Source organism: Bufo gargarizans, chromosome 1, assembly GCF_014858855.1.
Source record: "Bufo gargarizans isolate SCDJY-AF-19 chromosome 1, ASM1485885v1, whole genome shotgun sequence".
NCBI lineage: Eukaryota > Metazoa > Chordata > Amphibia > Anura > Bufonidae > Bufo > Bufo gargarizans.
This window is the reverse complement of record NC_058080.1, coordinates 568,316,313-568,340,780: the sequence shown is the minus strand read 5'-3', so window position 1 is coordinate 568,340,780 and position 24,468 is coordinate 568,316,313. Positions and strand designations below refer to the sequence as shown.

General features: G+C 42.7%; 1 protein-coding gene and 1 long non-coding RNA gene across 2 annotated transcripts in view; one reads left to right on the top strand and one right to left on the bottom strand.

Annotated features, from left to right (window-relative positions):
• Positions 1-24,468, top strand: part of TMEM132B (transmembrane protein 132B) — a 634,840-nt gene that overhangs the window by 587,017 nt on the left and 23,355 nt on the right. The window contains exon 6 of the mRNA XM_044275647.1: positions 573-778. Coding sequence (XP_044131582.1) covers positions 573-778 — 206 coding nt within the window. The remainder of the gene's footprint in view (positions 1-572; positions 779-24,468) is intronic.
• Positions 8,500-12,838, bottom strand: LOC122924501. Its single transcript, XR_006387408.1, has 3 exons — positions 12,399-12,838; positions 10,257-10,301; positions 8,500-8,683 (listed from the first exon to the last, which is right to left on the bottom strand). It is a non-coding gene; the product is annotated as an uncharacterized LOC122924501 (long non-coding RNA).

Sequence of the window (24,468 nt, the reverse complement as noted above, 5' to 3'; positions counted from 1 at the left end):
ACAAATTTAGCCCTAATTGAAAGTGCTCATATTGCCCTGAAAAGTCATGTATGACACTCTCCTAGGACTGTATCTAGCCCCATTAATACTCTTTAACGCCAAGACAGCATTAGTAATGTCCAAAGTGACAATGACACTTATGGCTATAGATATATGTGCCTGTTAATAATACACGGTACTCTCAGATTTTTGGAGAGACTTATCAAACTGGTGTAAAATAGAACTGGCCTAGTTGCCCATAGCAACCAATCAGATTCCACCTTTCATTTTCCAAAGGAGCTGAAAAATGAAAGGTGTAATCTGATTGGTTGCTATGGGCAACTAAGCCAGTTCTACTTTACTCCAGTTTGATAAATGTCCCCCTTTATTTTTAAATTAAAACATGCTCCACAAGTTATCCCATTGGAATTGCCAAAAATTTGGAATCCAAAGTCGAGACAAATCAGATTTGAAATTCGATCAAATAGAACATAGTATAATCTCTCAGCCTCTCAGTAACCTTTACCCCTTTAATACGCTTATCGTGTATCATACATGTATACAAGCTAAATACTGGATTTTCTTTTATTCAGGTTTCTGACAGATGTGACTCAATCTTTGTAAATGGCAAAGAAATGAAAAGTAAAGTGGACACCATTGTAAATTTCACGTACCAGCACATAACCGCCCAGCTGGAAGTGACGGTTTGGGCTCCACGACTACCTCTGCAAATTGAAATATCGGACACTGAGTTGAGCCAGATCAAGGGCTGGAGAATCCCAGTGTCTGTTAATAAAAGGTAAGTAGTTGACTGTGGCCATTCATCAGCCAAAGCTCTTTTAGATACGTATGTCTGTACTATTGTTCCAGTAATATGGAAAGTGGAGTATACGGTGATGTTCACCTGAGTAGTTATTACATTCAGTGGACATTTTTTATGTAGTTTTTGAACAAAAGACAAATGTGGATTGGAAAGGAAGTAGAAATATAAAAGAGGGACTTAGGCCTCTTTCACATGAGAGTGACGGATTAGGTCCGAATTCGTTCAGGGTGCGTTCAGTGAAACTCGCACCATTTTGCAAGCAAGTTCAGTCAGTTTTGTTGGAGATTGCGTCCAGTTGTTTCCGCGCGAGTGCAATGCGCTTTGATGCGTTTTTCACGCTCTTGATAAAAAAACTAAAGGTTTACAAACAACGTCTCCTAGCAACTATCAGTGAAAAACGCATTGCATCCGCACTTGCTTCTGGATGCAATGCGTTTTTCACTGAAGCCCCATTCACTTCTATGGGGCTGCGTGAAAAACGCAGACTATGGCCTCATGCACACGGTGGGAAGTGGGGAAAACCCCCCACCGTACAATGTAAAGGGATAAGGGTAGCAGCTAGACCAGGCTGCCAAGAAAAGGGAGCTGGTCACCTCCTATATCATCCCTAAATCTGGCCCTGTTCTCCTAACTGTATGAGCCGACCCTTGAGGTAGGAGGGCCCATAGACTGGAAACCTCAGAACCCATAAATCCCTGAGGTTAGGAGACAGGAACAAGAGACAACCGGGTTCATCCAAGACACTGATGAACCAGAGTCTCCACAGGCCTAGTTGCAGGGAAAAGTGGACGACTGAATACAGCAACAGAGTCGGCAGGTAAGAACACCAGAAACACACTTACCTGCTGCAGCCACCACGACTGGAACCCGTGCGTAAGTACAGGTGCTCACACAGCAAATAGGACACCGTACAAACAACACCACACACCGGAATCCAGCACCGCTGATACTGCCTGGGCCCCATAAAGCAAGGTGCACGGCAGCCCCAGGCAGCACTGCATCCAGACTTATGGTTCACCCCTCCGAGAAACCAGCCCCCTTCCGGAGGTATCAAGATACCAGGTGACGAATAGCATACATGCAGGGACCAACAACAGCCCAGACATGTAACAACCAACAAAACTCTACACACATCCAGAACATAAACCCACACCACACATACAACAAGTGAGGGTAAAGGTACATAAGGGAGGACAATTTATGTTCCATAAGGTGGCCCTCAAGGACTGGGCAGAAACACCCAGGCAAGGAGCAAAGCTCCAACACCAAGCAAGGCTGTAGTACAACTGTAACCCAGCCGGCAAGCCACAAGTATATATCAAGCCCGCGGCCACATCCAGGAAACACCCTAATCCTCACTAGCAAGAAGATTAACCCCTAGCTCACCAAACAGAAGGGAGGCAAACCTAAAAGGGGAAGTGCACATGCAAACAGCCAACAACATGTTGCCACCGGCAACCAGTCTGCATGGCAACCGTGTCACGGTCAAACACCAATATGACCGTGACATACGGCCGTTGTTTTGGTCCGTATGTTAGCCGCAGTTTTGGCAGCTCGGATGCGGACCCATTCACTCCATGTGCTGTCCGCATCCATTGCTCCGTTCCGTGGCCCCGCAAAAAAAAATAACATGTCCTATTCTTGTCCGTGCTTTGCAGACGAGAATAGGCAGTTATATTAAAGGCTGTCCGTGCCATTCCGCAAATTGCGGAACGCACACAGACACCATCCGTATTTTGCGGATCCGCAGTTAGCGGACTGCAAAAAACGGAACGGCCGTGTGCATGAGGCCTATAGAACATGCTGCATTTTTCACGCAACGCAGAACTGATGTGTGAAAAAAAAGCGCTCATGTACACAGATGCATTGAAATGAGAGGGTCAGGATTCAGTGCGGGTGCTATGCGTTCACGTCACGCATTGCACCTGCGCGGAAAACTCGCTTGTGTGAAAGACGTCATACTTCTCCTTCATGCTGGCTCCACTTTTGACTCAAAAAACTGCATATGAAAAACTTCAATGTTTCTCTATGGCTAGATTTTCAGTGTTTTTTGTGTTCATGACATTTTTTACACACTCTGTATTGTAGCAATGGCATTTTTCTATATACTTCTTCACTAAACAATAAAAAACACAATTCACAAGCCTGAAGATAAAAAAGGTCGTATAAAAGCTAAAAATAAAGTAACATCTGGCATTAGTCCAAGTTAATGTGTGAAGGCGGCCAGTGATATATGCAAAGCATGTAGTAGTTTTCAGTAGTGTATTAACTGTTTAGCTGCCAATGGTAGTTTTCCTAACACTGGTAGACATAATGGAACCTGTTCTTTAGGCCTCATGCACATGACCGTGTGCCAGCCGTGCCCGTGCTGCAGACCACAAACTGCAGTGTGCCTGTCATCTGCTGACGCAGACTTATTCACTTGAATGGGGTCTGCAATCCGCATCTGATGGTCCACACCGCAAAAAAGAAGTGCATGCATTACTTTTTGTGGTGCAGAGTCATAGACAGAAAACCTATGGAAGCACTCCATAGTGCTTCCATTGGATTCTGATGCGTGCCTTCATTCCACACAACACCGTATCTTCTGGATTGCGGACCCATTCAAGCGAATGGGCCCACATCCGTGATACGGTGTGCACTTAGCTGGTGCCTGTATATTGCCAACCCGCTGTTTCCCGGCCACAATACAGACACAGACCTGCTATGGTTGTGTGCATAAGGCCTTACAAAGAAACACAACTTATAACACGATATCTATATCTAGCATTTTAGTGTTCCAATAAGGGCCATGGCACCAGGAGCCACGTGTAGGATGTATATTAGACTGAATAGGTCTGTGAGCGGTTGGGGAGTTGCCTCTGTGATATGAAAGCTATAATTTGGTTGTATTATGGCCATGTTCACAAATCCCATAACATCTAATATTCACATTTTTATGCTGAACATAATATACTTTATTATGTAAACTGTACTTTATTATGTAGCCTTGAAGATTTCATAGACCAAAGAGAAAGATGGTGTCACTGCTCAATACTGTCTTTCTTCCAGAATGAATGTAAATTTTCCTCTCTAAAACACCTTGCACTGGTACACATTTAGGCCTCATGCACTCGGCCGTTCTGTGCATTGTGGACTGCAATCAGGCTCGGACTGGCCCACAGGGGTACAGGGGAATCCCCCGGTGGGCCCCTGAGCAAGGTGGGCCCCTAGTCTCCCACCCCCTGCACAAGTGGCACATAACACAGTAGACTTAGTACACTACATACATATATTCGATGTACAGCACCTCCAGCAGCCTATGTTCATATAAAAAAAATGTTAGATTATTTATTATATTTCACTGTATCCGTTGGTGGGCCCCCAAAATAAATTTTACTGGTGGTCCCTAGGTACCCCAGTCCGACACTGACTGCACTTTACGGTCCCCAATGCACGGGCAACATCTATGAGGCTGCCGCAGACGGATCCAGACCCATTTAACTTGAATGGCTCCGTGATCCGTCAGCACTGCAAAAAAAAAAAGATCTATATACACAATCCAGATATCTTCATCTCCAAGCAGCTGAAGAAGGTCCCTATGGACGGAAACGTCCGGCTCACATATGGATAGTGGTTACGCAACATTTAATTTCCTATAAACTGGATCATGAACCTTTTATTGTGAAAATCACTAAATAAAACTACCTTTAAATTGCAAAGAATATTCCGTGTGCCGCATATTTACACTACTGTTGGATGACCGTCGGGTCTTTGCTGGTACTGGGAAGAACAAAACAGTGTGCGGTACTCCATTCTCCAAAATAGGTAGAGAAACTCCGTAGTGCTTCTGTGGGGTTCCGTGCCTCCGTTCCGCACTGCTCCTTCCAGATTGCAGACCCATTCAAGTGAATGGGTCCACATCTGTAATGCAGTGTGCACGTGGCCGGTGCCCGTATATAGAGGACCCGCTGTTTGTGGGCCGCAATACGAGGCCGGCCAGGCAGGGCCTGTGTGCATGAGGCCTTACTCTATTTAATATCCTGAGGGTACAGTATGTTCACACAGCTATAAACTATGGCAGAAAAATCATTAACAGATCAGTAGCTGAAAACAGACCATTTTTGATGGCAGATTTATAATGTGTTGGATGGTTTTACAAGCGTTTAAGAGCTCATGCACACAAGCCTTTTCCTGGCTATGCCAGTATTGTGGCCCGCAATGGGCTTGAATGGGTCCACGGTTTACTAGAATGGGTCCGCAATCTGGAAGGAGCGGCGTGGAACGGAGGCACAGAACCTCAAAGAAGCACTACGTTCGTGTGTGTGAGCCCTAAGAAGAGTTTTTGGTTAAAGGTTCTTCTTCTTCCCCATTGACTTCTATGAAATTCACAGTCAAATCTGCTTGAAAGAAGTAATGTGGCTTCTTTTTTCATAGGAAAGAACCTGTAATGCCACTCTCTGTATAGCAGTACGGGCTAAATACACTAATACAGTACTCAAAAAAATAATAATGAAACGTTGGATTGCTGCAAAACTCGGCGTGCAGTTATGTCTCTGGTAGATATGTAAATGACAACCACTAGCATAAAAGTGCTGCTTTAGGGCTCATTCACACGACATTGCCTGTTTTGCGTTCTGCAAATTGATGATCCGCAAAAACACAGATACCAGCCCTGTGCCGGCCTATAATAGAACCGTCCTATCCTTGTCTGTAATGCGGACAAGAATAGGACATATTCTATATTTTTGCGCCTGTCACGGAACGAATATATGGATGCGGACAGGACACTGTGTACTGTCCACATCTTTTGCAGCCCCATTGAAAATAATGGGCCCGCATCCAACCCCAAAAATGCAGATCAGATGTGGACAAAAAAAACACGCGTGCATGAACCCTTATAAAAAGGCTCTCAAAGGTAGTCTACTTCTTGGTGAGATGTTTCAAAGAAGTGCCCGCCATGTAGGCTATTCTGATCTAGCTGCTAGGAGGTAGTTACGTGAGGACACTTATACATGGCGAACAGGCTCCAGGTGGCCCAGACAGCCCACCAGTAGAGAGTATTGTTTGATCCCCCAACAAACATGAGCAGTTCCCCACACTTTTGTTGTCCACCATACAAACAAATGTGGCCCTTAATTATACACCCCTCTCTGCCATTTCCAGGCATTTAGCACAAGGACATTTGGTGTCATGGCACCGATTACGTCTCCTGCCATTGACAGCCAGCCCCCATTGCCTTCATACACAGTGGTGTCTTGTGAATGAGAAGCTTTGACTGCTACGGACTGGAACCATATCATAATTAGCGACAAATTCAGTTTTGTTTTTTTTTTACAATGAGTATGCATTGCTAAAGAAAATGCCATGCAAAAACACTGTTAAAAATGCAATATACACTGGCTCTTGTGTCCATGCAGGGAAAAAAAATAAACAAAAACAATGGGTGTCTATGGGACAAAACACCATACAATGAGGGTAAAAACACCAAAGCCAGAACATGCTGCAATTAAATGAAAAACACCATTGACCAAAAAACACACCTCAAGGGTCAAAAAACATCACTATAAAATAATGCCTGTTTAATATTTTACACACACTTTGACCCTGTTGTTTTTTTGCCTAAAAACACTGCAAAAACATATACACGGAAAAGCAAAATCCTACAAAAACTTCAAAAATAACCTGTGTGACGTTAGTCTAAGGGCCCATGAAATTTTACGACAAAAAATCCATAGAAACCGCCATGTTGCATGCAGTTTATGGCTTTTTTTTCTTCTAAACAGCTCTGTGAATAACATTTATTTATAGAAGAGGTCAGAATGTCAGGAAAAAATGTGCCAAAAGGCTAAACGTGCTGCAGCCAAAGACCGAAAAAAGGCATCTAATTACCGTATTTATCGGCGTATAACACGCACAGGCGTATAACACGCACCTTCATTTTAAGAGGGAAATTTCAGGAAAAAAAGGGTAGCTCAGAACTTTTTTTTATTAATATTAATACCACTTATAAGGTAAATAATGTAAAAGGATGACACTTATTGGGCTCTGTGGATGACACTTATGTCATCCACAGATCCCCATAAGTGTCATCTACAGATCCCCCATCAGATGGATAAGTGTGGAGAGAGGAGGCGGGAACACTCATGGCGGGGCCCGGTGCAGTGACTCTACTCTAATACACCGGGCCCCGCAACTGTTAAAAATTCAATCTGACTCTATATCTAATTGTACGGTACTTACTGTAGTACCGGAGGTATAACATTAAGACGGCGCAGACCGGCATCTCCCTCGGTCATGCGCCGCCTGTCTCAGCTCCCTCCTGATGCGCTGCCTGCCCCAGCTCCCTCCTCATGCGCCGCCTGCCCCAGCTCCCTCCTCATGCGCCGCCTGCCTGCTTATCTCACTTTATGAATGAACAGGCAAGCGGCGCATGACAGAGTGAGCTGGGGCAGGCGCCGCATGACAGAGGGAGCTGGGACAGGCGGCGCATGAGGAGGGAGCTGCGGCAGGCGATGCGCCGTCTTAATGTTATACATTCGGTATGTAAAAACATGGCTTCTTAACATTATATCGGCGTATAACACGCATACATCATTTGCCCCCTATTTTCAGGGGGGAAAAGTGCGTGTTATACGCCGATAAATACGGTAACAAAAACACCAGAAGCAAAAAAACATGAAGATGCCCAAAAACTTTAGCTGTAACAGACACACTCACACTAGTTTAAAGCCAGACTTATCTGAGCTTGCATCCAAGGGTCCCAATGTGTAGAAAATGTTCAGGAGTTCCCCTAGCAGCATAGGTCAGTTTATACATGGATAGGTCAGTATTAATCTGTTGTACTCATTGAGATACTGTGGAAGATTGGTCGCCAATTAAGAAAAATAACCTTTCTAGCATTGAACCTTTATAACATTGGGCCGCAATTAATTTTCTTTAATACAGTTGGGCATGCACCACTGCTATGGCGATTGCACAAGACTCCCGTAGTTTGGCGTTACTAACGGCCATGTTCATTCGGCCACAGTATGGCAATACCACTATGTTGATTTAATTCCCCACAGTAGCCATTTTATTAAACAAAACAGCATAAATAAGATAAATAATATCACTACAAGGCCTCAACCAATGAAGGTCCTTCCCTAAATTCCCAACCAATCAAAACAACTAATAACTTTCCCTGAATGTACCCTTTAAACCAGGGGAGGGTTCTTGGTGCCCCAAAACCTAAAGAAATTCTGCCCCACCCCTCTCCTTAACTACCTCTAGCTGATAAGCGCGAGATCAGTGGCAGAACAATGCAACCATGGGCAATAAACCTGGGGAGATCTCTGCCAGATCACACAACTGATTCACATGCCTGGGGAGTCCAGAGCCATTTTGGCTCCCTCCCCTCAACACCAGAGTCACAATTACCACTAACTTCAAGGACCCGCCACTGATGCAATAAGTGACCCCTCACCTTCTTGCATCCTGCCACACCCAAAGCACCAATTCGATCCCATCCTGCAAGGCAGAACACCAGAGATCAATGCCAATTTCATTTAAATGAACCCCATCGGCTCTCAAAAACTCTGCAATCCTAGCCTCTAGATACTTGTGCCGTAACACAACACCTTTAGTCCTTGTCACAAACTGCATGACTCTATTCCCTTTAATCCTACCCTTATTTACCTGCACAACCAACCTTGCTTCTCTCCACCACTTACTCTGGAGCGAACCATACTGATAAATTCAGTGTGGTGAGCCATGATGACATGGCACCTAACATTACAGTTAATATGTTGATTATATTATTTACTTACCTATGTGAAGAATGGGTTAACCCAGATGCTGTGGGTGCTTGCGCTGATATCTTCAAATTTGATTGGAGATCACTTTAACTGCCAGTTTGAGAACCTATAAAAGAACAGAAAATAACGATTTTGGCTCATTCACGTAAGTATTTTTCAAGAGACAGACCTGCGTTCATCTGTGTCATGGAAGATCTGTTGAAACAACTTATTTTCAGAGCAGAAAGCCAAGGGGGAGAAGAATGGCTGAGGAAGTGCTTACAGCAAGGACCGGACCAGCAAGAAGAGCTTCTTTTATCTTCTAATCCCGTCTGCTGCGCAGTACCTGGCGCGAGCGCCGAACTGATCGATCCTCCCTGCGATAATTTTTTGCGCATGCGCGAAAAACCTGAGACCCGCTCGCCGATTAAAAAACGTCAGCGGAGAGACAAGAGGGCATATTCCCCTTCACAATATGCGCCTCCTTCTAAGACCAAGAAAACCAACTTATCTTCAAGCCGAGCCAGCAGGAAAATTCAACGGCGTCATTTTCAACAGCATTCAACTGTCACTCAGGAGCCATCACCTGCTTCAACAGTTGATCATCCTCCTACATCATCTGCTTCTGGTGAGCTGAATTATAACTTTTTAAGTGACTGCAAACCGCAGGGCACTATTAATCAAGAGATTAATTCACTTGACATTGATTCTTCTAAATTGAAGATTCAGTTGTTTGATGAATTTTTACTTTACCTATCTAAAAAGGATGAATCACCAAAAAATGTTTGGTCTGGATTAGCAGATGTCAGTCAAGTTAATACCCTTAATAGTCTGACTGCTGCTAATTCAACCATTCAACCGTTCACTAATGTACCTAAAATGTCCAATATTAACCCTGAAATGGCAGTAATTCCTGAGCTTGAATTTAACTCAGGTATAAAAGAGACATCTGTTAAAGAAGTTCTGGCGTGTCAAATTTCTCCATTAGGGTTTCATTTACCCTTGAGCGTGAAAGAAAAAATTTGGAGAAAAGAATATGTTGAAATTTTTTCTCTTCTTCCTTCATCTAGTGAGAATTTAAAAAGTGAATTATTGAAAGACAAAAAATCAGATTCTGAAGAAAATAGAAAATTACACCAGAAATCCTTTTTTAACTGGCTGCAAGCATTTAATATATACGCAGCAGTTTTGGGTGAAAAATTTCCTAGTCTTTGTACTGGTTTATTTTACCATGTAGATACTATTTTGGAGGCATATAGAAATTTTGGCGGAATGGGTTGGTGTCTGTATGACGAATCCTTTCGTCAGAAACTTGCAGTATATCCGAATCTAAATTGGGGTAGTAAAGATGTCGGGCTTTGGTTGAATTTAATGCTCCCTAACAAAAACAATCTTTTTCGTCAACCCAATTTCATTAACGTCAAAAAAGGTATCTGTTTCGCATTTAACGACTCGCATTGCAGATGGCAACATAATTGCAAATACCGACACGAGTGTTCTTTCTGTGCCGGTTCTCATTCAGCCTCAAAATGTTTTAAAAAACAAGGTATTCACTTCCCAATTTCTAACAAGGAAATTCAATCGTTTAAACAAGGTGACTCCGCTGAATTTGCCAATAATAATTCAGTGGCTAGGTCATTACCCAAACATTCAGATGGCTAATTTATTAATTGACAGTTTTACCAATGGGTTTTTCATACCTGAATTTGTGGGTCCAGGTTGCATTCTAGTTGAAAATGCGTTATCTGTAAAACAAAATATTGACATTGTTAAAGAAAAAATTGAATCTGAAATTTTGGCAGGTAGGATTGCTGGTCCCTTTGATTCTCCCCCCTTCTTGAATTTTCGTATATCTCCTTTAGCTTTAGTTCCTAAAAAAGAACCAAATTCTTTTCGTCTTATTCACAATTTATCTTATCCTAAATTCAGTTCCTTAAACGATGAGATGGAAAAAAATAAAGCCAGTGTGAAATACTCTGTTTTTATTTTCTCGATAAATTCTTTTATGATATGGCCCTTCCCATGGGATTCACCCTATCTTGCTTTTATTTTGAGGCGTTTTCAACTTTTCTACACTGGGTTATGGATATTCACTCAGGTAGTGGATTTTTACTACATTATCTCGATGACTTTTTATTTATAGGTCGTGTAGATTCGGATGATTGTATGAATCTTCTGAATAGATTCATTGGTATAGCTAAATATTTCTGCATTCCATTAGCTGTAGATAAAACTGTCTATCCTACTACGAATCTCAAGTTTTTGGGCATAGATATAAATACAGTAACAATGGAATTTAGCATACCAATGGAAAAAATCCAGAATACTGTTCAACAATTAACTCGCATATCCGGAAAAGAAAAAATTACGCTTAAACAACTTCAGTCTCTTTTAGGTTCTCTTAATTTTATTTCTCGTGTGATTCCCATGGGAAGGGTCTTTTCTAAAAGATTGTATGCTGCCACATCAGGTAAGTCCTCACCTCGATCCCATATTCGCATCACCAAACAACTAAAGGATGACATTTCAGTTTGGTTGCAATTTTTATGTGAATTTAACGGTCACACCATTTGGCAGGAAGAGTTTGTTGGCTCAGACACCTTGTCTCTTTATACAGATGCGTCTGGTGCTATTGGATATGGTGCTTATTTTGACAACTTTTGGTCTGCCGAACGTTGGCCTTTAAATTGGATTACTAATAACAAGTACTCAAAAAATTTGGTTTTTCTAGAATTATTTCCAGTTCTAGTTTCTCTAACAATTTGGTCCTCAGTGTTTCAGAATAAGAGAATTCTGCTAAGGTCGGACAATATGGGAGTAGTTTTTTCCATAAACTGTTTAACTTCAAAGTCTCCGTTAGTTTCTTCATTATTGCGTAAGATAGTTTTTCAATGTCTAAAATTTAACATTTGGATAAAAGCTAGATTTATTTCTGGGAAAACTAATTATATTGCTGATTATTTGTCCCGACAGCGCTTCAAGGAATTCTTCTTAATGACACCTCGAGCTTCCCGAATGGGAATTCCTTGTCCAACTCATCTTTGGGAGATATCAGAGGATTAACTAATGAACTTATTTTTGGTTCATTAGCCAAGAATACATGGGCAGCATATTCTGCCGCATGGTTGGATTGGAAGCTTTTCTGCATATCTCAAAAAATTTCTTACATTGATTTTAATTTAGGGAATTTTATCAAATTTATTATATATCTTTACAACAACGGTTTACAAGCCGATTCTATTTCTAAAAAATTATCGGGCATTTCTTTTTTCTTTAAATTAAAAGGCGAAAGCTCTATTCTGAATAATTTTATCATTAAACAAATGATTAAAGGTATCAAAAGAAAGTCAGTCCACAATGTTAAGACCAGCCCTTTATCTATTGAATTGTTACAAAAGGTCATATGTAATTTAGTATTAGTTTGTTCTTCGGAATATGAAACCAATTTATTTTCTGCAGCATTTTCTATAGCTTTCTTTGCTGCTCTAAGATTAAGCGAGATTGCTGCAGACAATAAAATCTCAAATCCCCCATTATTGATATAGGACCTTCAAAAGTTGTATGGATTTTTGGTGATGAACTGATTCAATTGGCTGAGAGAAGATCTGCTTTTAGACATTCTACTGTTAATTTAGGTTATTCAGCAGAATTTTCCATAAACTGGTTTTCCTTTGCTGACCTTAAAATTTCTGATATCTTCAAGAATGTCAGCCTTATATATTCAAAAATGTCGAAACCTGACCTGTTTATTTTACATATTGGCTCGTTTGATTTGGGAAAAATCAAAACGCATTTGTTAATTTATGAATTAAAAGAATTGTTATGTAAAATATGCTACTTACTTGATGGTGTTGTACTCGTATTTTCTGACATCATCCCAAAATTTTCTTGGTTCAATTCTGAGTTATCCTTTCTGGAAACAATTAGGAAAAGAATTAATAAAAAAATGGAGATTTATTTGAAGGAAATTGGTCATGGCAATTACAGACATGTTGAATTAGAAGGATTCGTTAGAGGACTTTACCAAGAAAAGGATGATCAGCTTTCTGATATTGGATGTGATATATTCATTTCAGATTTGCAGAACATAATTGATAATGGTTTTTATTAAAGGCTTGCAATGTTTATTGGGCCACTTGTTTTTATGTGGCGTTGTGGGGTTAAGTCACTCTCTGAGTGGACTGAGTGTTATATGGTTTATTGGTTTAAATATTTACTTATTTATATTTGAGAATAAATTGGATTAACCAGATTATAATTAATTGGTTAAGTAATAAGCATTGCGGCCTTTAATTACCCAACTAAATAAATAAAGATATTTGCTTAAATTCTATTTTGAGTGATGATTTATTCTATTTTGTGAATTGGAGCGTATGACATCATCCACAATATCTAAATACACCATCAACAAGTGCGGAAATTGCAACCACAGCTGCAGCAGATCAAACTTAAAGGGGGTTTTCTGGGATTTTAATATTGATGACTAAACATAGGTCGTCAATATCAGATCGGCGGGGTCCAACACCCGGCACCCCCCACGATCAGCTGGTTGATGATAAGGCCTCACTCCATGCGACTGCAGCCTTCCTTTCATTGTTTACCTGCTTGTCATCAAAAGCTCAGTGGCGAGTAGGTGTAGGGTAACTACAAGCCGTCGCAATCATTTCAACTGGGAGGCTCATTCCTATCATCGTAAATAGGAATGAGCCGTCCCATTGAAATAAATGGGACACCTTGTAGTTACACCTGCTCGCCGCTGCACTGTTGACAGGTGAGCAAGTAAACAATGAATGGAAGGCTGCGCTTGCAAAAGCCAAGAAAACATGAAACATAACAAACTCACCTCCCATTCAGAAGCACACACCCAACCACAAGCACAGCTCCCTCAGGAGAAAAAAAAAGAAACCGGACACCTCTGATCCACCACCACAGACCACCGTCTTCATTTCTTAAGGGCCTGCAAGACCAAAAATCATTTAGTTACATCTGGAAACCCAGACACTTGACACAATTTCAGAATGCCTGCCCATACAACACATACAAGTGGTACTTGTCAGAAGAAAGAGTGGCTTGTTAAGGCCAAGCCTCCAAAAATGAAGCCTTTATGGGTTTAAAAATGCCTGCGCATATGACACGCACATTGTGATTTTTGTCAGAAAAAGATTAGCTTGTTGGAACCAAAATGTATGCTTTAACGGGGCATAATGCATGCACAAGTGTTAAATGTCAGAATGAGCCTAGAATAGTCCTTCCTTTTAATTGGGAGCAACAGCAATACAGTGTACATGTGGAAAGGGGTAATGTACAAGATGCACATGGCTACCATAGCGTGGAACATACTAGGCAGTAGATAAGCTTTCAGGTAGTAGTAGCAGTTGTAGTAGTGGTAGTAGTAGTGGTGGTGAATGAGTAACATCAATAGTGGTGGCAGTAGGGGATTAGCAGCAAGGAGTACCAGCTGCAGCGGAAGCAGCAGCAGCCATATGATACATGTTGGCAGGCAGACAGCAGCATAATGGAGGTAGCAGCAGCCATACAAAACATGATGGTAGGAGGCCAGCAGGCTGCTACAGTGGCAAGATGGGGCATCATCAGCAAGGCCAGATTTATTCATTGGCCTCAGTCGGAGGAGTGTGAAAATTCTCTAGGATCCATTCCTGGTTCATTTTGACAAAAGTGATGTTTTGGAGACTGGTGGGGTAACAACTTGGTTGGTTTGGGTGACACCATGCCCCATGCGGCACTGAAAACCCTCTCTGAGATAACATTGGAGACTGGGCAAGAATGAAGACAGAAAGCATACTGTGCCAGTTTGTGCAACTATTCCAGTCTGCCTGCCAGAATCTGTATGGTCAGTGCATAGGGTATGCACCAAAGACGGGCAAGAATCAAGAATCTAGGTAGGCCTGACCTGGGCATTGAGACAGGAGGTCTCTGCTTGCTGATTTGCATCAGTCTGGCATGTGGAAAAACTGCTTCATCATGTTAAGCAGAATGTAACAAGTGAGGTAGGGGGCGGCACCACTATTCCGGCCGAAAACACATGAATCGTATGCTGTTAACGGCTGGAGAGGACAACACACGATCGGTGGTGCTCAGCTGCACAGGTAAGATTCAATGTGAACGTAGTGAGGAGCAAATGAAAACAGCGGCACTCACCCGTGTGTTTCAAAAACTTCGGCAGCTTTATTCGTTCCAAATTACATCAGGCAGGGGGCGGATGTTCACAGGCACGCATTGATCAGCGGCGGCCGTTTCGCGCTACATGCGCTTTTTCTGGCTGTGCGTCAATGCGTGCCTCCATACCACTCCTTTTAAATGCTGGCGCAAGCCGTCATCACAGAGACTGACAAATCGGATAACGCCTGCATAAACGGGGTGATTAACATACGACACATATAAAAACAAAGATCCATGCAATAGCCAAGGTATACATACAAATCAAGCGACGAATTTTGGTGTGGCATAACACTACAAAAACGGGCTGAGATCATTTCTATCGTTGAGTCCAAGTTCTCAAATCTAGGTAGGCCTGACCTGGGCATTGAGACAGGAGGTCTCTGCTTGCTGATTTGCATCAGTCTGGCATGTGGAAAAACTGCTTCATCATGTTAAGCAGAATGAGCTGGCCTTATTTGGCCTCCCTTTCGGAGGGAGGAAAACATTCCCTTATCTTTTTTTTTATAGCAATGGTCTAAAAGCATAGCTGTCTAATAATTATGAGACTGCTTGATGTGAATGATACACCTGTCAGTGTGTCAGATTGCAATTCTGGGCAACATGCAGGAGAAACTGTTTCCAGCTCAGCTCTCCAATGAGCAGATTGGGAGTCATGGCCAGTGCATCGTCATCATCATCGTCTGCAATAGCTACATGTTGGACAGAAAAATGCATTTGCTGTTCTTTTTCAGCCGTCTTCCCTTGCTAAATGAGTGTCAGAGAGTACAAGGCAAGGATGGCTTTTGGGGAGAAATAATGATGGCTATGTATCTTCCTGCGATGCTGAGCCCACACCATCAGCTCCCTAAAAGCAGCAGACTTTACTAAATGGTATGGCAGTGACTGCACTGCCAGTAGCTTGGCCAGGTGGAAATTAAATTTGTGCACCAGCAGATTTGTAGGTGTGTAAGCTGATGATGAAGCGGAGGAAGAAGTGCATGCTGGCTGCTGCATGGGAGACTGAGAGAAAGAGAAATCTCTTGTTGTGATAGTTGGCTGCAACCTCTGTTTGCCCACAAAATGGGTTATGCCACTTCATGTGGTTCAATAGAGCTGTGGTGCCTATATTTGAGTTTGGCTGCCTACGGCTTATTTTACTCTTCAGAGCTTGCACAGGACAATGCTTCTGTCTTCCTGTAGCATGAAGAAAGACTGCCAGGTGGGTGATACTCACACAGAGCAAGAAGGCAGCCAAGTTTGGCTTAGCCTCTAGCACATTGTGGGCCTAATGCACCCAGAGTTTCAGCTACATCACCAATTCCCAAAGCAGATCTGGCCCTGGCAATTCTTTGAGACGTTCTGATCATAGATTGCCTCTACTCTTTTTTGCTGCCGCTGCCCTCCTCCTTTGATGTTAATCCCTCCTTAGCACCCCGATCTGGCTCCCAGGCACTGTCTAACACACAATCATCATCTGAGTCCTCACTCTCCCTGCCACTTTTATCAGACTGGGAAATACTATGGTGAGCTCCATGGACTCCCTCCTGATTCCCTACTCTGTATTAGCCCTGGCTGCCACTGTCAGTACCCCCACCACCAATACCCTGGCTATGGAAGCCACTATTACGAGCATGCATAGGGTTCCCCGCCTTCTCCTGAATCTCTGCCTCAGGACAGTCAAAAAACTGACAGCTTTCACACAGGTCATCAACAAGGAAACTCTCTTGACTATCTGCCGATGGACATGCTGGGGTTTTGTTGCCACTTAGGAAAAAGAAGGCATCCTAGTAGGCAGGAGACAACACTGAAAGGCTTTTTGCTGCAAGAAGGAGTTAGATCAGGGTTTCTCAACTCCGGTCCTCGGGACCCACCTACCAGTCATGTTTTCAGGATTTCCTTAGTATTGAGCATGTAATATAATTAGTGTCCATGCATCAGGACTTACCACAGGTATTCATTCTGTGGGATATTCTCAAATCTTGACTGGTAGGTAGGTCAGGAGGACTGGAGTTGAGAAATCCTGAGTTAGAGTAATGATGTGACCCCTAGCTCCAAGACAAGGTGTCGGACTCAGAAGTCACCTCCACATCATGCTGTTGAGACAAAAGTAGTGAGCTATTCAAATAAAAAATCTCATCCTCTTTCTCCTCAATGATAATGTTGCGCTTTTCCAATGCCAGGGAGAACAATGGACTACTACCCAAACTCCTGGCCAGATAGCTGTTGCTGCTACTACCCACATTCTAACTCTAGGAGGACAAGGCCTGTGTCATGGATATTCCCGCGACAGGTAGTAGGAGATCTGTGAGACTGGCATCACGTGGTTTGATCTAACATGTTTTCCTTTTGGATCAAATTACGTCTGTGTTGTTTCTGGTGCTTGCCACACCTTCTATCCCCAGGTGTTGCTATTGTGGCAATTTAGCCTTCTCTATTTATTGTTATTTCTCCCTGTATGCTATGCGGTTTACAGCTTCTGTTGGACTTGTGGTTAGCTTGTGTTTGGTTCTCGGCTGAGTTCCCGGTTCTAACAAAGCTTCATTGAAGATAAGTGTTTCTGTTCCCTTTTGTATTTTGTTTTGATATACAGTACAGACCAAAAGTTTGGACACACCTTCTCATTCAAAGAGTTTTCTTTATTTTCATGACTATGAAAATTGTAGATTCACACTGAAGGCATCAAAACTATGAATTAACACATGTGGAATTATATACATAACAAAAAAGTGTGAAACAGAAAATATGTCATATTCTAGGTTCTTCAAAGTAGCCACCTTTTGCTTTGATTACTGCTTGTTACACTCTTGGCATTCTCTTGATGAGCTTCAAGAGGTAGTCACCTGAAATGGTTTTCACTTCACAGGTGTGCCCTGTCAGGTTTAATAAGTGGGATTTCTTGCCTTATAAATGGGGTTGGGACCATCAGTTGCGTTGTAAAGAAGTCAGGTGGATACACAGCTGAAAGTCCTACTGAATAGACTGTTAGAATTTGTATTATGGCAAGAAAAAAGCTGCTAAGTAAAGAAAAACGAGGGGCCATCATTACTTTAAGAAATTAAGGTCAGTCAGTCCGAAAAATTGGGAAAACTTTGAAAGTGTTCTCAAGTGCAGTCACAAAAACCATCAAGAGCTACAAAGAAACTGGCTATCATGCGGACCGCCCCAGGAAAGGAAGACCAAGAGTCACCTCTGCTGCGGAGGATAAGTTCATCCGAGTCACCAGCCTCAGAAATCGCAGGTTAACAGCAGCTCAGATTAGAGACCAGGTCAATGCCACACAGAGTTCTAGCAGCAGACACATCTCTAGAACAACTGTTAAGAGGAGACTGTGTGAATCAGACCTTCATGGTAGAATATCTGCTAGGAAACCACTGCTAAGGACAGGCAACAAGCAGAAGAGACTTGTTTGGGCTAAAGAACACAAGGAATGGACATTAGACCAGTGGACATCTGTGCTTTGGTCTGATGAGTCTAAATTTGAGATCTTTGGTTCCAACCACCGTGTCTTTGTGCGACGCAGAAAAGGTGAACGGATGGACTCTACGTGCCTGGTTCCCACCGTGAAGCATGGAGGAGGAGGTGTGATGGCGTGGGGGTGCTTTGCTGGTGACACTGTTGGGGATTTATTCAAAATTGAAGGCATACTGAACCAGCATGGCTACCACAGCATCTTACAGCGGCATGCTATTCCATCCGGTTTGCATTTAGTTGGACCATCATTTATTTTTCCACAGGTCAATGACCCCAAACACACCTCCAGGCTGTGTAAGGGCTATTTGACCATAAAGGAGAGTGATGGGGTGCTGCGCCAGATGACCTGGCCTCCACAGTCACTGGACCTGAACCCAATCGAGATGGATTTGGGGTGAGCTGGACCGCAGAGTGAAGGCAAAAGGGCCAACAAGTGCTAAGCATCTCTGGGAACTCCTTCAAGACTGTTGGAAGACCATTTCAGGTGACTACCTCTTGAAGCTCATCAAGAGAATGCCAAGAGTGTGCAAAGCAGTAATCAAAGAAAAAGGTGGCTACTTTGAAGAACCTAGAATATGACATATTTTCAGTTGTTTCACACTTTTTTGTTATGTATATAATTCCACATGTGTTAATTCATAGTTTTTATGCCTTCAGCGTGAATCTACAATTTTCATAGTCATGAAAATAAAGAAAACTCTTTGAATGAGAAGGTGTGTCCAAACTTTTGGTCTGTACTGTATGTGTGTGTTGCCTTTCCCTGTTGTTTGTCGTTAGGCCTGAGGAAGACTCCTGTTTGTCCTTCCCTTTGGAGAAACAGGTAGACTCAGTCCTGACATTAGTTCCAGGGTCCTGTAGGGTGAGATAGGATTCTAGGTATCCGGTGTATGAACTTGCCTACCTTTGGGGCCTGTTCATACTGCTTTTATCTAGGAGGTGTCTATCCTCCTTCCCTATTTTCCAGGCCTTATTCCATTGTCCCCTTTCGCTCCTATACTTGGCGTGGTGTTTTCCTCCCACACACGAGCGTGACAGCTTGACCCTGGATCTCTCTTTTGGAATCTTTCTGTATTCCTGATTTTTTTTTTTTACCAAATGTACTTCCATTTCTATAAACATACTGAAGACAATTCTACTAACAATTTACTTTGGGAATAATGCAGTTTGTGTGCCACTAAGATTTGGACCTAATGTGTGTTCACATACACATATTCACGAAAAAGCTTCCTCTGTTGTAATACAAGTTGTCAGTCTACTTTGAGATTATTTCCCCGTGCACACACACATTATAAAACAAGCATTAAACATTTGTATTTCTATTTTTGCTAACTACACCAACACTTGACCTGTCTGGACATGGCATGTCCCAGATTTTGGCCTACTATTTCAGATGTTTTCACTAAGATTTAAAATAGAACCCTCTGGATAGTAAAACATGCATTGTACGCATATATTACTATTTTTTGCAAACCACACCAACACTTGAACCGTCTAAAGATGCCCTTTCCAGCTTTCATAATACTATTTCAGGTGTTTGTACTTAGCGATTTCAAACGCCACCCTCTAGATTGTAAAACATGCATTATACACTTAAATAGCTATTTTCGCAACCACATCAACACTTGAATTGTCTTGAGATGCTCTTTCACAAATTTCGGGCAACTATTTCAGGTATTTTAAAACGGTACGCTCTGGATACTAAAGCACACATTGTACACTTATATTGCTATTTTTTTGCAAACCACTCCAACACTTGAACTGCCTCGAGATGCCCTGGCACAGATTACGGCCAGCTATTTTAGGTATTTCACTCACAGATACCTAATCTGTATAAAGATGCCATCCTAAGAACTCATCCTAAGGGTAAGTTCAAAAATTTGATGCAGACATTTCGGTGGCTCTCTCACTCATCTGAACGAGGGTTGCAGAGATCCCATTGCTTCCCAAATAACCCAATTCAGATGAATTGAATGGATTTTTAGTGGCAACAAATCTGCAGCATGTGAATGCACCCTAAAAAGCCTCTTAAAGGGAACCTATCACCTGGATTTTGGGTATAGAGCTGAGGACATGGGCTGCTAGATTGTCGCTAGCACATCCGCAATATCCAGTCCCTATAGCTCTCTGTGCTTTTATTGTGTCAAAAAACGATTTTATATATATATGTAAATGAGGCTAGTAAGAAGCCCAAGGAGCCACGCCCACTGTGAAGGAGCCCAGCACCGCCCCGCATACTCAGAATCTCCTCCCTGCTCCCCGACGTCACAAAGCTAGAGCGCCGTAATCTCACGATTCGCGAGCTAGCGCATGCGCAGTGTCGGCATAGGGTTCCTTCCCTGTGCTGGCATCCGCCTCAGGGAACGAACTGCGCATGCGCTAGCTCACGCATCGTGAGATTATGGCGCTCTATATTTGTGACGTCGGGGCTCCTTCACAGTGGGCATGGCTGGGCTCAGAAAACGCTGGACTCATCTCTGAAGCATGGAGGAGACAGGATTCATCTAAGGTTCATTTACTTATATACAGTATATAAAATTGTTTTTTTTTGACACAATAAAAGCACACAGAGCTATGGGGACTGGATATTGTGGATGTGCTAGCGGCGATCTAGCAGCCCATGTCCTCAGCTCTATACCCAAAATCCAGATGATAGGTTCCCTTTAATGTTTCTGACTTTGCTCTAAGCCAGGTGCGAGTTACTAACTATAATCCCTTTGTTACTGGAACTCAGGGATTATACTGTATATGTTACAGATTTAGAATTACAGAAATAAGCCCATTCTGCAGCTCCACATTTCTGTCTTTGAAGAATTACATAAATTGAAAGTTACCTAATGATAGGAGCTATGCAAATTCTGAAAATATTTTAAAGCAACTTTTTAGCATATCTGGAGTAGGAAAGAGAATGCTTATTCATTTTCTAACTCTTCTACGGTAAACTTCAGATCCAAGAGATCTGTGTTAGACCTCAAGCACACGACTGTATCTATTTTGTGGTCCGCAAATTGTGGATCCACTAAATAAGGGTACAGTCCATGTTGCATCAGCGGTTTGTGGACCGATTCACTTCAATCAGTCATTGTTCTTCATTGTGTGGACAGGTATAGCACATGTTCAATCTTTTTGCGGGAATGGACATACAGATGCGGAAAGCACACGGATCATCTGTGTGCTTTCGGCATCCATATACCCGTTCTGCAAAAAGATAGAACACATCCTTAAAATGTGGACCACATTTTATGGACATATTCACATGGACTGCATCCGTATTTTGTGGACCCATGATGTGCGAAGCACAAAATGGATACGGTCGAGTGCATGGGGTTGTAAAATAATCTGGAATTCAGAGTATCCGAATGTTTTTCGATAAATTCCAGGATCTTGGTAAAATCATACATGTGTCAGAAATAGAGGACAACAAAAGCAGGCATCACTTTACAGAACAGTGGGCCACAGTGCACGATATACAAGTTTTTTTTACATTATGACCCATTGTGTCTCTGGAAGCTCCTGCCCTGACCTCCCTAGGTCGCATAGCATTATATTGATTTATGATGTTATGTAACCCTTAGAGGTCTGGAATGTATTGGATAAGGCCGAATGCACACGGCCGTTGTTCACGGCCGTGAGCGGTCCGTGGGACCGCGGCCTGGATTCCTCCTGAGAGCAGGAGCGCACGGCGTCATTGGTTGCTATGACGCCGTGCGCTCCCTGCTGCCGGCACAGTACAGTAATACACTGGTATAGATCATACCAGTGTAGTACTGTATTGCGGCGGCAGCAGGGAGCGCACGGCGTCATAGCAACCAATGACGCCGTGCGCTCCTGCTCTCAGGAGGAATCCAGGCCGCGGTTCCACGGACCACTCACGGCCGTGAACAACGGCCGTGTGCATTCGGCCTTACACTGACAGAATGCTGTCTGTGTTATCCAATAAATTCCAGAACCATAGGGCCCCTTTCACACGGGCGTCCTGGATTTGCTCCGGATGCGTTGCTTGTGCATTGCGGGAAAACCGCGCGAGTAGGCGCACAATTACAGTCAGTTTTTACTATGATTGCGTTCCGATGTTCAGTTTTTTCCGCACAAGTGCAATGTTTTTTGCACGCGCGTGAGAAAAAACTGAATATGGTGCCCAGACCCGAACCCGGACTTCTTCACTGAAGTTCAGGTTTGGGTGAGGTGTTCTATTCATTTTATTATTTTCCCTTATAACATGGTTATAAGGCAAAATAATAGCATTCTTAATACAGAATGCTTAGTAAAATGGGGCTTGAGGGGTTAAAAAATATAAAAAAATGAACTCACCTCATCCTCTTGTTCGCTGGCTGCGCGAACAAGAGGATGAGGTGAGTTCATTTTTATTTATTTTTTTAACCCCTCAAGCCACATTTTACTAAGCATTCTGTATTAAGAATGCTATTATTTTCCTTAATAACCATGTTATAAGGGAAAATAATACAGTAAATTGACTTTTATCAATTTACTAACATCGTCTCCTAGCAACCATGCGTGAAAATCGCATTGTATCCGCACTTTCTTGCGGATGCTATGCGATTTTCACGCATCCTCATTCATTTCTATGGGGCCTGCGTTGCGTGAAAAATCTGAATATAAAACATGCTGCGATTTTCACGCAGCGCACAAGTGATGCGTGAAAATCACCACTCATCTGAACAGCCCCATTGAAGTGAATGGGTTTGGATTCAGTGCGGGTGCAATGCGTTCAACTCACCCCCATGTGAAAGGGGGCTAAGGGTTACATAGCATCATAAATCAGTATAATGCTATGCAATTCTGTCAGTACTAGAGAGGTCAGTATGGGAGCTTCCGCAGACACATGCTGAGATTTCAATGCATTGAACTCACTCGTGTGAAACCAGCCTTTAACATTGCTAACCAAACCCCCTTTCCACCCATTTTTTCAAAACTGGAGGGATTGGTGAAAAAACTCAAAAAACTCACAAAACTTTTGCACAAGTAACCCCAAAAGTAGCTCTAGTTTGAGATTTTTTAAAGCTGGGAGTATGGGGCATGATAAATTCCCCTCAGTATACTGTCCTTTAATAGTAACTGCTGGGGATGAGCACATTTCATGTTATGAAATCCGTTTGTGCTTTGTTTGGTGGTAAAAGCAGAATTCCGTTATGGATTCCGTTACCATGGACCACAATGCAATTCTATTACGGAATGTATAATGCCTTTAGAGGCATTCCGTTATTCATTCCGTCATAATAGAAGTCTATGGGCTGCATAACAGATCCGTCCGGTTTCCGTTATGCAGGGGAGTCCTCTCCTGCATAACGGAAATGGGATAGATCCGTTTTGCAGCCCATAGACTTCTATTATGACGGAATGAATAACGGAATGCCTCTAAAGGCAATCCGTTGTACATTCCGTCATAGAATTGCGCTATGGTCTGTGGTAACTGACTTTTACCACCAAACAAAGCACAAATGAATTTCAAAATATGCATTTCGCTCATCTCTAGTAACTGCTATAAAATCATCACTGGAGAAAATGTAAGGATATGACCACACAGCACGGTCGTGCTGCGGTCAGGTTGCGGCTGTGCTGCGGTTAGGAACTGCTCTGCCAGTTAGCTATTAATTACCTAATGAATATTGAATAATAAGTATTGAAGTAGCCACTCTGCTATCAACAGTGAAGACCGACCAAACAGTGAGATTTTCATTAGTTAAATGAAAGCCATCTGCAGGCTAATTGGCCTTACACGCGACTGTGCAGTGTGGTCGTACCTTAAGGCCTCATGCACACGACCTATTTTTTTAAGGTCTGCAAAAACGGGGTCCGTAGGTCCGTGACCGTTTTTTCGTCCGTGGGTCTTCCTTGATTTTTGGAGGATCCACGGACATGAAAATAAAGTCGTTTTGGTGTCCGCCTGACCGTGCGGAGCCAAACGGATCCGTCCTGAATTACAATGCAAGTCAATGGGGACGGATCAGTTTGACGTTGACACAATATGGTGCAATTGCAAACGGATCCGTCCCCATTGACTTTCAATGTAAAGTCAGGAGTCCCTTACATACCATCGTATCAGAGTTTTCTCCAATCCGATAGTATATTTTAACTTGAAGCGTCCCCACCACCATGGGAACGCCTCTATGTTAGAATATACCATCGGATTTGAGTTACATCGTGAAAACTCATATCCGAATAGTATATTCTAACACAGAGGCGTTCCCATGGTGATGGGGACGCTTCTAGTTAGAATACACTACGAACTGTGTACATGACTGCCCCCTGCTGCCTGGCAGCACC